The following is a 15,131-nucleotide window of genomic DNA, read 5'->3' as shown; positions in this document are numbered from 1 at the left end:
CGGCGGGAAACGGGAACGGGACAGTTGCTTTCTTCATTGAGTAATCTAAATAATTAATACGAAGTGGTGTTTTGTGGTTAATGATCGCATTAAGTTAGTCGGAAGACATTCGCGAGTGTTATTATATTGGAGTATTCAATAAACAAAGTGTATCTGCCTATTTTCGCTTCGTGCCGGGAAGCCGCTTCATAACTCAAAAGTTTATGCGGACTTTTGAGTTAATTCGTTTGGGGTTCGTAGTAGGAGTCTACTCCGAGGGTGGGGGCTTAGGTTTCATCATCATCACCTTTCATCATTTCATTAATCATCAAGAAAAAAAATACGTCAGACATGGCTGTATGGGCATAGTTCCCTTTGCCTTACCCTTCGGGGAAAAACAAAACAAAAAAAAAAAAAATTAGGGGTTTGGCTTAGTTGTACATTATTTTTTTATTAATAAAAAGTCCTATCGCAATAAATAGACTTATGAAACATAATTACTTTCATTATTTTTGTAATTTACGTGAAAATTATTTTTAAAAGTGCGGCTCCTATTGCATAATAATATTTGTTTTTTGGTTTTTTGTTATGGATGGGCAGAATGCTGCTAGCCTAAAAAAAAATAATTGACTTTGACGTTTGTGCTAAATTTGTGATTTCGTCGATTTCGTTAATAGTTTTCTGCCAGACTATTATTGATTATGATTAGAGAAATCGAGTAAATTAATGTGAATTCTAGTAACACTTACACAAGTTTTGGAAGATACGTATTCTGGCAGGACGTATTTCTTTGTTTCTGGGATATCATCTAATAAATTGCCACAATGACAATGGGCGATGAACTGCCTGTCACTTCATTGGTTTTACCAGTTCTCATACGTCCTGTGTTGACTCAAGTAAGTTACAACAAACATTACAAGCCACTTCTACATCCTAAAATGTATACTTGATTGTTTAAAGTATTATTATTATTTTCCATTTGGTAAGTTCGAATGTCATTGCTGTCGATGGGACTGATTTCTTCCTCCTAATGTCCTAAATGCAATTATCTAATAATACCTGTATAATTACCATAATCGTGTCTTCAGCATTAATGTTACTTGATAATATTTCTGTAAAATAATAAATAACCTTAAAATAGCTGAATAATTCTATACTCTTGTTATTATAAGTGATATTTGCAGAGAGTATATATTGCCACATTTGATTCTATTTGTCGTAACTTATACAAAAATATATCAATAATTTTGTTTAACGAGTGTAGATTATTATTATTAATGTGCACAAATGAAGCAAGATAATGCCTCAATTCCTGCAGACACCTCCTAATTTTACTTTCAGTTATACTCTTAATTTTCTTATATGCCGAAAAGGGATGGATGATTTACAACTATTAATTTGAAAATTAATTAAGTGAAGGCATTTTTCTGATATGCAACCCGTTTGACGTGTGCTGTTAATTTGGGCCATTATAACATTTTAGGAGAGCTTTTTAAATTTCTGCCTAAAATTTAAATCCATAAATTTTATCCCTGTCGATAACCTATCCCCTTCCTTTTTGGCGGGTAAGAAAATGACAGGTATAACTTAAAAGTTACTACTATTAGTTACCAAAATCATTACTGGCTTTAATGATTTTTTAGAGAATAAAAATTTCATTTAATTTAATTTTTCAATGTTGGCATAGATATTCTACAAAATCTGGATATAAGTAATATTATTTAATGCGTTACTCATTCAAGGGAAATTCAAAATTATAATGGTAACTTAAAAATTGATTTCAGTTAGAGAAGTATGATTTAGGGGCATCACAAACCCTTCGAGCAGCACTTACAAAGGCAGAATCTGCTGTGCCAGGACTGAACTATGATTTGGTTGCTGGTATTATGCGGCGTGCTGACATTCCGGTCAACATGAATGAAAGTCTGCTTCGTCTCCAAGGAACTTTGACTGATGCTGAATGTAATGAATACAGTAATATTTTTTTAACAAGATGATATTATATTTAAAACACTTTGTATTTTCTTAATAGTGGCTACTTAATTAAGTACCTAGCATAAATCATAATATAAACCTTGAGTTGATTATTTATCAACTCAATAATGAAACTTGATAAATTATTTCAAATTGTATTTCTATTTTTAAATGTTGTTATGTGTATTCTAGGTGCTGATCTAAGGTTGAACAGGTCTGAAGAAGCATTCCAAGAACTTAATAAAAAGTCTGCTGCACTGAAGAAGATACTGAGCCGCATTCCGGATGAAATCACTGACAGAAAAACTTTCCTTGAAACTATTAAGTAAGTCAACAATTTTTAAAACTTGTTATTTAAGCTATTATTTTTAATAGAGCCTATTCTTTCTAAGATGCACCTTTCTAACATAGATAAAACTATTGATCGACTCAATAAGTCATTTTCTCTACATGCGACTTACGCTTGATTAAATTACCGTCACGATAAACGTTTACTACGCCGAGAAACTGATATATGTTGAATACATTTTCAAGGCTCATTTTTTCTCATTAAAAGTTAAAAAGTGTGTGTGGAGATCAAAAGTCTAGAGAATCTGATAAAAATATAGTGGCATGTTAGTATTCATCGATAAACACATTATGGTATTTTGACAAAACAACATACATCAAAATCAATAAAATGACTGTGATAATTTTATTTTTGTTGTGATTGATGAATATGGAGGAAGCAAGAGAAGTGTGTCAGGATTGAAGCAAATGGAATTCTATAGTCTCTGCTTACCCCGGTGGGAAATAGGCGTGAGTTTATGTATGTATGTATGTATAAAATTTTACCTTATTGTGCATGATAGCCCAGCATGTCATACATGACAAAAAAGAAAAAATATATTATAAAAACAATACTATGATTCAAATATAGAAAACAACAAGCTTCTATTAGCTTGTTAACAATGCATGCATTCTTATAATAAGTATATTAGCAAAGCAAAAACATATCTACGCTTGATTTGTCGCACATTTTTTTCTTTAAAATACTTCACATATAATATTTTTTAAAGGAAAAAAAGTTTAATACCTACAATTCAAAATCGAATTCAAAAATAACTTTGTTTAGTGGGTACCATAGTTATACTTTAATTTCGAATCGTAATTTTTTTCCATAACAAATGTCTCATCAGCTTAAAACTACTGACTACTGACTGCAGTTTCTCACAACCTGCACGACCGGGGAAAAGAAGCTGCTATAAAAATTTCGACACAGAGCACTAGACATTCTTTAAAAAATATATAAAATATTGTTATACAATTTAGTAATTTGTCTGCCTAATAACAATTCCAATACAATGGTTTAGCATTTTTTACAGTATTTTGTTCTTTTACTTTACAGAGAAATAGCTTCAGCAATAAAGAAGTTACTGGATGCCGTTAATGAAGTGTCTACCTACACGCCAGGACCAGGCAAACAGGTGTTGGAGCAAAGGAAAAGGGAATTTGTTAAATATTCAAAGAGGTTTTCAAACACATTGAAAGAGTATTTTAAGGAAGGACAGTAAGTATCTGTCACTGGAGGACAAGGGACCGTCCAGGGACTCAAAGTTTCTTCTTTTGGCCATAATATAACACCTAAGGTCGAAACAGCATTAATATTATATAGAATGATTTATTAATGTCTCCATATCTATCCTGTGTAGCCAAGACTGGCAAGTCCCCTTGTGGCTCTACCTATGTCTGTAGAGATTATTTGTGGTAGCTTGTCAATTGACATTTAATTATTTATAAGATTTATTACTTTGTAAATGTGGCAGTACCCCTACTAAAATATCTACTGGTGCTATATTTATATTTATTTAATTATATTTGATATGTTACGAATTTAAAATGGACCAAGTTGCAGCAAATGTGAATTATTTTGTTACTAAACATTGTTCTATACATTTAATGATAGATAACAAAGGGTTCTTGTATTGCATTAATGAACTTGGATATTTTGTTACAGAGCAAATGCAGTGTTTGTGAGCGCGCTATACTTGATCCACCAAACTAACCAGATCCTGTACACTGTGAAGAGCAAGTCCGAATAAAACAACTAGCTGGGGCAATGTATAGGTACCTTAAAATCATTCATTAATATGATTTCATATTATTCTTTATTATTAACAAACTGTTATATCCAATTACCAAGTAAAGTTTGCTATAAAAGAATACACATTTTTAAGTATTTAATGGTGCTAATTCCTGTAAATACCATCTAATTTTATTTTAGGTTATATCTGTCATTTTCTTATCCGCCGAAAAGGAAAGGGACGGGTAATCGACAAGCATAAAATTTATGGAACACACGTCAATTTTAAGCACAAATCTAAAACAACCGTCTAAAAATTCGCCCGGGTTATTCATTTATTTACTCATTCTTCCTAAAATTAAGAGCTGTCAATCATCCGTCCCTTTCCTTTTCGGCGGATAAGAAAATGACAGGTATAACTTAAAGTAAAATTAAGAGATGTCTGCAGGAATCGGGGCCATTATAATGTAAATTTAGTTTAGTAATTAATTAAATTTTATGTGAAGTACATTGTTTAGAAGGGAAATATTGTAAATGGTATTCAGAAGTATTCATTATTATCATAAAGTAATTAGGGAAGTCACCTGTTGTAATTTACTATCTTATCTTAAATTAGAACATTATTTCTGTTACATAGATATCACCTGAGGAGATAATAAATATATTTTTAAAAACAATTGTTTTTACTTATTGGAAAATAATGTTTATTTTTTTTTAGTGTGTCCACAGGGTACATCACAAACTTTAAAACCTTAAAAAGTTTTACCGTGCACTTACAGATTCGATTATCATAGGTAACAGATTAACAATTATAACAATAACAAGATGAGGTAAGTACACATAGATATGGTCGAACACGTATAGTAGCGTATAAATCATAATCGCATCGATCGTTTTTGCCAGATGTGCAGTCGTTTTTGTGTACGACAACAGCATTAACATGATAACATTCCGTTAACATGATATAGAATGTTTTTGTGAAGGAATTTATTAAAGTATTAGAAGGCCCGAGGCGCACTGGTCTGCCCGTAAAGCAGATATACTTTATGTTGGCTTCATAGTTCCTATCTACGACATCTATCTAGATTATTACACCTAAGTCTTAAGTCGTTTTTGAGATCTATCTGTTAGTAATCTGTTAGAAATCTGCATTCTTCATAGGTAGTAATTGAGTTTTTTTAAAGTCAATATTTGTGCAGTAGATTTCTTCTGGACGATAGGCAAGCATTTGCCCGGAATCTCACCTGATGGTGAGTGTAGCAGAGGATGGAGATTATATTTTCTAGTTGAACAAACCTCTTGCAGATGAAATAAAAGGGATAATTATGTTTAAAGCTGACATATCTTTTTTTTTCTGAAAATCTATTGCAATAAAACAAATTTGCTTGATACACCATACATTGAAAACTTCATCAAAATTGGTTCGGTATATAGTAGTTTTCGTTTTATAGTTCAATAAACATGTACACGCGGACAAATGCGATCAAATATCCAATCACAGTTTTTTTTATTACTTATGTTTAGAAATGTGTTTTTCTGCTTATCTGAAGCTACCCAACAATATATTTTTTAAATGTTTTCAATATGCAGAAATCTTCTTCTATCGTGTAGGTTGTAAGGTGGAGTACCAACCTCATCAACCCTGGTGTCAGGGTTACTATTGAGCTGATTCATATAATGACTACTTATATCAGTATGTAGTAACCGGGACCAACGGTTTAACGTGCCTTTCGAAGCACGGATCATCTTACTTTCGGACAATCAGGTAATCAGCCTGCAATGTCCTAACCAAACTAGGACCACGAAGTAATTTTTGTGGTCCCAGGACCTCCGGATCGTGAGTCCAACGCTCAACCACTGGACCACGGAGGTCGTTATGCAGAAATGACGCCTATGGAGTAATATACCATAAAGCAGCACGGGCCTCCGCAATAGATACTTAGATAAATAGATTTACGGAGTACTGTTCGTGATACTTCCTTTTTTTTCATGAATTAAACGCCTCATCCTGTCCGTAGGAGTCATTGGAAATTGGTATCTGTTTATGTCCGACTAAGGCTGAGCAAAAAGGAGGGTTACTTATGTGTTTGGCCGCTACGTATGTACTGTGTGTATGTTATGTTATCTCCAAACTTCTAAACCTTTTATAAAAAATTAACAATTTTAAAAAAATACGTCACAAGAAGCGTCACCTGTTATAAGACGAGGCACTAAATATAATGTGACGTCCTCTAGAGAACATAAACTGATAAAGTACAAAAAAAAGTTTTTTCTTTTGGGGGTATCGTGGGACTTGTGGTGGGTATCTAATGAAAGGGCGTAATTCGCACATTTCAAATATGTAGGTTCATGCTAAGTTAAACATAATTACTTTTCCGCACTAGGCGATGTACTGTATCTCTGTCTTGCTGCCATTCTGTTCATGCTACCTTAAGTAACCTTAAAATAGGACGTCATTTGTGCTGGAGTTCACGGTTATTTTCTGAACTCCACTAGGTCTAATAAAAAACAATACAAAAAGCCTATATACGTCCCCCTGTTGGGCACAGGCAGGCCCTCAATCAACCGGGGGGTGCATGGAGCATACTCCACCACACACTACTGTACTGACTAGGTGTAATAGCTACTGAATTAAAATTGTTAGGTACTTATATAAAATAAATAAGATGTCTACTTATTAGATGTAAATAGGTACTTACCTACATTAACATTTGATTTGTAAGTAGGCAAGTACTTATTCTGGAGAAATATTTTCAAGTTTATTACTATTTAGAGCGCGATTTTTCCATATTCGGGTTTTATGGCAAGTTTATGGTTTATAGTAACTTAACACATCAGAGAGAAATCTAGTTCTAACAATCATACCATAAATCTAAACAAAACTACGTATTCAGTCGGGAATCGAAACTATTAAAATTTTGTAGTTAGGTGGGTATAGGTATCTACAGAATGGTAGTTTATCATTTGTGACTAAACTAGTTTAAGACTAATTGTAATTTGTCCTACAACTTGACGTTTCCCTAATGAGATTAACTTTATTGGTCTTTGCGGAGGGTGGGGGTTGGTTGGTTGGAGTTAAAGATAACATTACTTATAAATGTTCCGCATTACTCGTTTTCCTGGGCGTATTATAGAAGTCGTCTAACGTACCAGCACGGTCGTCTTGTCTAAAGTTACAGACGATGGGTTGATGTTGGTGGGTACCAGTGACAGGGTTGTCACTATAAAGTTCATAAAATTACCTGTCTTCGGCTATTAATAAATAAAAATGCAAAGAAAAGAGCTGTGAGATAAAAAATATAGGTAGGTACTTAGGTAGGTATTAGTTAAAGAGTTTTCTCCCGGAAAGAGTTATAACGACAAAATAAATTTCACAGTGGTTTCGTTACAGTTCGTGGGAACAGAAGCTCATAGAGATCGGTAAAGTTTTGGCAGCGCTTCTCTGCCGGCGGGCGGAGGTGAAAGAGCCGGTAAAATGATATCGTGACCGTATTTACGCGGGTCATGAAGCCTGCGTCGCGATTCGTCTCGTCGTGCGCGCGGACAATGGTCGGTCGTGGCTCCTGCCCATGACACTTGACACACCGACCCATGCTCCTCGACCTCCACATATTTCCGCGTAGAACTTTTTTCCCTTAGACGGTGACCTAACTTTTTTGATTCGAATAAAAACTATTTTGAATCTATCTTGTCATGAAAAAGTAGAGATGGGGCAGATTAAAAAGTGGTAAACAAAAATATCAGGAATTCCTTTCATCATTCGAATTCGAATCACCGAGAAGGCGTCTTCAGCACGGAGGAAATAAACTTTTTATATGTTTCACTCTTGTAAATGTAATATACAGGGTGGCCCAGAAGTTCAGGTTCAAAATGAAAAGTTAGAAAGAGGGGCTCATTAGCTACCAGAAATACCCCCATATATGTTCAGCAATTATTTACGGTTTAGGAGATATGACCCATTTTGTACCTTTTTCTAGATTTTCTACCTTACTTCGGAAATAATCATTTTGTCGCTATTCCTTTCTTAATAATTATTTTATTTTACTTCACAACTATGCCTAAGGCTGTGTACCGCTCAATCAAAGATAAATCAAAGTCAAATCAAGTATAAAAAAAAAGTTATCGGAAGTTAAAGTGAGAATTCGACCAAAATTGTTACAGTTGTTAAAACTTCGCCGAAGAATAATAAACACATGAGATTGTCATGGACCTTGAAAGTATTTCTAAAAACTGCTCCATTTAATAGGCTTTTAGAAACATCCAAAAAAAGTACCCTTAATATGGGCAAAAAACTAAGCAATTAGCCCTCAAAGATTGCAAGACAGACAGATTTGAAGGAAAATTTGACATTCTCATACAATGTAGCTTCTTCTTTCTAACGTTGTTAAAGGTGCTCAAAGACACATTTTTAGTTAAAAGTAAATAAAAATCACGCTTATAATCGCTAACAGGGTAGACATAGCAACAATCCGAAGACAAAACTTGCAGTCACTTTTGGTATTCGTATTTTATTGAAGGTACATAGATTTCAAGGAAAAAGTTGTCCCCAAACACTGTTGGTGATTCATATTATTGGACACTAAAATAAAATCTGTCTTTGAGCACCTTTAACAACGTTAGAAAGAAGCAGATACATTGTATGAGAATGTCAAATTTTCCTTCAAATCTGTCTTGCAATCTTTGAGGGCTAATTACTTAGTTTTATGCCCCTATCAAGGGTACTTTTTTTTGATGTTTCTAAAAGCCTATTAAATGGAGCAGTTTTTAGAAATACTTACATGGTCCATGACAATCTCATGTGTTTATTATTCTTCGGCGAAGTTTTAACAACTGTAACAATTTTGGTCTTATTCTCACTTTGACTTCCGATAACTGTTTTTTTATACTTGATTTGACTTTGATTTATCTTTGATTGAGCGGTACACAGCCTTAGGCATAGTTGTGAAGTAAAATAAAATAATTATTAAGAAAGGAATAGCGACAAAATGATTATTTCCGAAGTAAGGTAGAAAATCTAGAAAAAGGTACAAAATGGGTCATATCTCCTAAACCGTAAATAATTGCTGAACATACATGGGGGTGTTTCTGGTAGCTAATGAGCCCCTCTTTCTAATTTTTCATTTTGAACCTGAACTTCTGAGCCACCCTGTATATAATATGTACTTACAGCTACCTAATTCGTTAGGTATTTGATGGTTTGTTTTACATTATAGGAAGATACATATTTACAGTCAGTCGATAAGTATGTTGGTATACCACCTATACCTACCTATTCTTATTTGACTAATATACATAACTATTAGCTTATATAACTACCTACAAGACATTACTTTTATCACGTCTGTTCTGCCTCCGTTCGATATTTCTCAGTGTGCGACATCGAAATTTAACAATGAGTCAATCATGCGGATCAGTTAAAATATTCATAGCTCTAAAGCGGAGGCGTAATCGATTTTAACTTGGCCGCGTCCTGCGCCGGCGCACCGAGCGATGAAAGCATGTGATATGTTTGCTGGTTGCTTGTGGTACGAATGATCACGCATCAAAATGTCGTATTGTTGCTATGCTATTAACATCCACTTTATATGTATTTAAATTCGTGATGGTTGAATCTGGTTGAATTTTCTAATAATGTCATTCAAGTGAAATCCATCCGTCAGTTTTATGACTGGCGTCGACATACTTATTTCGCAGTTTAGTACCATTCTATTTTATTTACTGTTTACGTTTATGTTATTGAACCACCTAGTGCAATCTAGATTGAATTTTGGAGTGACTTCCATATAATTGTGTACATTTCTAAAGAAACTTTTATATCCTTTTAGTCCGAAGTCCTAATATTGGTGTGAAAGTTTGTACAGTCATGAGCAATATAATGTACCCACTTTAGGACTCTGTCGCACCAACATATCTGACATTTAGTGAGACTTACAGTTCAATTTGTCAAAAAAGTTAATGTGACATGGTACCAAAGTGTATACATATTAATGCTCGTGACCGTACAGTAGCTACCATTAGGTAGATGCAGGTACCATTTTGTAAGATTGTAAAGAGTGTGACTGATACAAAAAAAAAACATTCGTCACAGAAATGTGTAACTAGGTATTATTACCTATATACTCACTTCAACTAAACTATATGTAGATATTTTACCCGGACACAATTAAATTATTAATGGCTTTATAAGGTTTTATAGGGTCCTCTTTGCTCATTTTAGTGTGAAGATGTTATTGAGGTAGGAGATAGATTTGTCGCATTTATCCTCTAACAACAACATGACGAGCGCCAGTAATAAAAAATGTTACACATTTTGCAAGTGACAATTGTTCTTAACACTGACATACTTACTTACGTATACCTAGCGTTTGTATATCTCCATGTAATATTTTATGCATTCAAATCAAATTGTAGATAAAATATAAAATGGAACGATGGATGGTTCTCCGGGGATATCATTTATTTCCATTTACGTATTAGCATCACAGACTTCAGAAAAACCTAGTTGGTGATGCAACACATTTTGAATGTATAGTCGAGGAGCATCCCGTAATTGTTGCACATCAATCTACGTTCGGTTGCAAAAACAGAGCATTTGTTACAGAGGACATTACCATCCCATAACCGAAACTGTATCGTGATTTATACCAACCATTCAAATTGTAACATTATGCAGCATATAAAAGCTATGGAACCTCATTTTCACAACAAATTCGCTTAACATCGGATGGACAAACTTTTAATGCGTCAACAACCACAGAGTTAATATATTTATTGATTGATCATTTGTCAATACAGTTGTCGAAGAGTATACATTAGACAGATCTAGAAGGCGACTATTTCTAGAGCTCTGTAATGTAAACTTTTGCGAGAGAAATCAAGGAACACTATTTTTTGAAGGTAGGTAGTCTGTATTACATTTTACAGCGATTATCGAGCTTCGCAAAGATTATATTATTAAAGATTAGATTAGGAGCAGTTTATTGACTTATCTTGTGAGATATGTAGGTACATACACTACAACAATTTTATAATAGAAAATTGCCCACCTACATTACACCTTTAATAAGATATCGACTGAAAAGAAATACTTATTACGTCCATAGGTACGAAATGTATCCCGGATATTTTATAAAAGGCGATTAAAACATGTAGGTAGGTATTGTCTGATATGATGGATTGGTATTTCTGTAGATATGTTTACCTATTAGAACGATTTCGACTCCAAATAAAACGATAGATTTCAGTAATTTGTCAGTAACTTCTCTTAGTAAAAAATATTTTTTTTACAGATCCGGAAGCTATTTCGAATAGTAAACCGTATAATTCGTTCACTCCAGTAGGAACTACTAGTTCTGTTCAACGATTTCTACAGACAGATCGAATATAGGTATTCCTAGAATTTGTTAGCGTTGACAAATTTCTATGTTTCAGTAAACAAATGAGTGGCTGAAATTTTTGATGGTACCTATAGCAGCCGGACTACAAATTGTGTGTGTCGGAGAGAAGCAATATATGCGGTATGAAATATTAATGTAGCATCTGCTAGTCGGCGGCGGCGGTCGGCGCGGGCGCAGGCAGCCGCATATGCAATGGGCTCTACATCAGCAGCCAAATTGATGCTAATCACGCTCGCGGTGAATAATGTTGTGTTTTGACGGGTCAAGTGTTTGTTATAATGGTCAACCAAGCTTACAGAAAAATAAATTACTTCCCGTGCATGGCTTAAGACGCAGATCAGGTAAGAAAAACTTTGGTACCTGACGGCTAGAAGGCGGTTAAGGAATATTATATACCTAATAACATTCTTAAAACATAAATAAAACCTCAATATACACCGAACTACGGGAATTCAAGTGATGAACTACTTAGTTGTAGGCCTGATGAACATGAACTTAGATTAGCTATACTTGAAGCGGTTTTACATAATGATATGTTATGTGAGTGGTCACGTTACCTATCTGTTTCAGGTAGATGGAGTGGAGAAAATTGTCTCCACTATTACAAATAGTAATGTTGTAATTTCGATTTCAATTAAAAACTGCCTCTAACATATTAAAGTAGGTCGTCGTATGTAAGATCAAATTGTTTACAACCAGACAATGGACATATACATGTAGGTACCTTCCTAGCTATCTGCCGCGGAGTGAAATATCGTGATCATCTTTCATTAATTATCTAGTTGAATTATTATTAAGCAACAATGGATGAGTTGCGCAATGTTTAGACGAGTGACGAGTGTGTGTGTTCCCATGGGCGGATTTAATTCCCACAGCTCCCGTGAGGGTCAGTGAGAGACAATATTGAGTGGTGGGTGCAGGGTGTAAGGGTGCGGCTGCGCCGGCGCCGGCATCTGTTCCCCGTCGTGGGAGTGTGCGCGGAAACCGATCACATCGCGCCAACAATAACACACAAATCAACGAGCCGACCGTAGCAGGTCTCCCGGACTACTCTACATTGAACAAGGGCTGTCTTGTAGGAGCGCGCGCACCAGTAGGGTGTGGGGTAATCTTATCTTATCTTATTTAGCCTATACGATCCCACTGCTGGGCAAAGGCCTCCCCTTGATCTTAATTAATTAGTGGGGTAATTATGAACTTTAAACACTACTGCCGTCCTAACGTCTTTTTTGTTCGTCCTAAAGTTCTAGATTTATATGTATTGTTTTAGACACCGTTTTGGATTTCGTGGATAAGAAAAAGCTCAGTAGAATGATAATTTCACTTTATCTTTTTTTTTGACGTGGTTTGCTTCAGATACTACTACTTGGCCGAAAAAAAATATAGTTGCCCGTTTTTTTATATTAAAAGTAAACCTGTGCTTTGCGATTTCTCCTTGCAAGGAGGTATAAATTAAGGGTACATACCTACATACATGAACTCATGCCTATTTCCCACCGGGGTAAGCAGAGACTATAGAATTCCATTTGCTTTGATCCTGACACACTTTTCTTCACTTAAGGGTATTTGTAAAATTACTTGTTTGACATAATGGTATGATGACAAAATCGTCTTTTTAACGTGCTTACTCCAATATTGGGGAAATCATTTGGCCGAGGTATTTTGTTACCCTAGACGCACCCCTCTGGAAGCTGTGGGAACCAGTCAATTAATAATATTATTCGCAAATCCCTATCTGAATCTAAACAAACTACGATCGAGTGTGGGGTGGGATAATGGGCAACTTGAATAGAAGCACACTGACCGGAAGCGGGTACTGAATGTGACAACTGTAATTTCTTTATACTTTAATGCACACCAGTTATTATTTGAAAGTTGCCCGCTCTTGCGCAGTTGTGTGATAAAGTAACAGTTACCTATTATATATTTCCCATGCCTTTGACGTGGGTACTCTCAGGTGTTCGAATCTCGTGTATATTTAGGGACTCTCGGACACCTGATTGCATAAACAACGGAAAGATGTTTTGAATCGAAAATGTTTGTGTATTATTGATTTTAATTAAATGTATTTATGGTTGGATATTGTGATGACGTAAATAAGATAATATTACTAATACTTGTATAGCATATTAATGCAGCAGTCTAGGCGCCTTTTCTATTTTTCTCAAGGTCCTTGTGATTGCTGACCAAAGAAGTAATATGGTAAAAAAAATCCTTATTTTCATCAATATAACTTTTACCAAGGTGTCTTGTTACATTTAAGAGTCGAAATGTAAAAAATATATCCCTGTAAATAAAATTAAATAAACACGTAGGTATTCATAATTGGCTAGATTTTGCCTTTCTTAGAATTAGGACTCCTAGTGAATATTTCTATTATCTTACAGTTAGTTAGAAGTAAAGAGACTGTGTCTGTATTGGTAATGCACTAGTAGGTATTATGGGGTTCCACCGCGGTTTATAGCATGTTAAACACTGCCAGTTAGGCAGGGCTAGGGTCGCGAGGGTGACTCGCCTCACTCGCCACCTGACGTCTGACCACTATGCGTGACCACACTGACGTGGCACATGCAGATATCTACTCATCATCAAATTGCTGTTGAATACTCATTATGGAATTGTTATTATTATGGGCACTTTATAGATTAACTTTTGCTGAATGTATATGTCGTGGCCAGATCGTAGACTTGCTCATTTCATGATGTGTTCTACCATTTCATGAAATGGTCATATTTCATGAAATATCCAACATAAGTCGACCATATCGTTGAAACGTCAACGTTTAATGATATTTCAATCAACGTTTGGCCATATCGTTAATGTAGGTGATGTCCATGCTATGTGGTGTAATAGAAATGCGAATAGTCGATTAAGTTCAACATTATGTACCTATTCGATATGGAAAATTGTACAATTACATTGATTCGTCGATTATAATATCAATCAAGTTTTAAATATAATCGACACCAGCGCCACTACCGGTGGATAATGTTACTAATTTTATGATATGATTGCCAACATTTGGCCATATCATGAAGTAATCATGCATTTAGTTGCTCATGTCGTTAAACGTTTTGTGTTCATTGATTTGGCCACACTACATCATGATGTGGCCAGCGTGTTATTATTTTTTTCATGAAATTATCGAACACGTCATGAAATGATCAATACTAAGATCTGACCACGACATATATATTGTTATTAAGTGTTGATTGTAAGATTGTATATATTATGTTGAGTAGGTAGTAGGCAGGTAGTTTGACGATAAAGGAATTTAAGGTAAGATGTCCAATGCTTGTTGTTGGGTATACCGACCTACATAAATGTAAGTAATTACTTAGACTGACGGTTGTCAACGGGTCGCATATGTCGAAATGTTCAAAATCCAAATTTACTTGCTTTGTAAGAGCATGTTGTTAATGAAACCATTTAATTTGGGATGCAAAGCGAGTCATGTTATAAATAATGGCTGCTACACAGTTACGGGTCATAAGTTTTTCGATTAGATCGGTCCGCGCGTGTCGGTCGGCGCGGGCGCAACTGTCAGCGTCGCGTGCCCGCTTAATAAGCTCTTAATGAAATTAACGACCGGCCGACGTGCAGTATCGATGGGGATGACCAACAAAAACGTAACAATTACAAAATTCGTATGTTGTCTAATACACTCCCCCAGTTATCGAATAAATTACGGCTACTGGTACCTGCACGCTACCACACTT

General features: G+C 35.1%; 2 protein-coding genes across 2 annotated transcripts in view; one reads left to right on the top strand and one right to left on the bottom strand.

Moving 5' to 3' along the window:
• Positions 1-15,131, bottom strand: part of LOC126366756 (uncharacterized) — a 159,149-nt gene that overhangs the window by 119,309 nt on the left and 24,709 nt on the right. The gene's annotated exons all lie outside the window — the stretch shown is intronic.
• LOC126366819 (programmed cell death protein 10) lies at positions 660-4,171 on the top strand. The gene is made up of 5 exons (XM_050010085.1): positions 660-875; positions 1,764-1,941; positions 2,146-2,278; positions 3,341-3,502; positions 3,950-4,171. Exons 1-5 carry the CDS (start codon positions 804-806, stop codon positions 4,032-4,034), a joined length of 630 nt encoding a protein of 209 aa, XP_049866042.1. The 5' UTR covers positions 660-803; the 3' UTR covers positions 4,035-4,171.

The sequence above is a fragment of the Pectinophora gossypiella genome, chromosome 1, assembly GCF_024362695.1.
Source record: "Pectinophora gossypiella chromosome 1, ilPecGoss1.1, whole genome shotgun sequence".
Lineage (NCBI taxonomy): Eukaryota > Metazoa > Arthropoda > Insecta > Lepidoptera > Gelechiidae > Pectinophora > Pectinophora gossypiella.
Note: the sequence above shows the minus strand (reverse complement) of the source record. Positions and strands in the feature narration are given on the sequence as shown.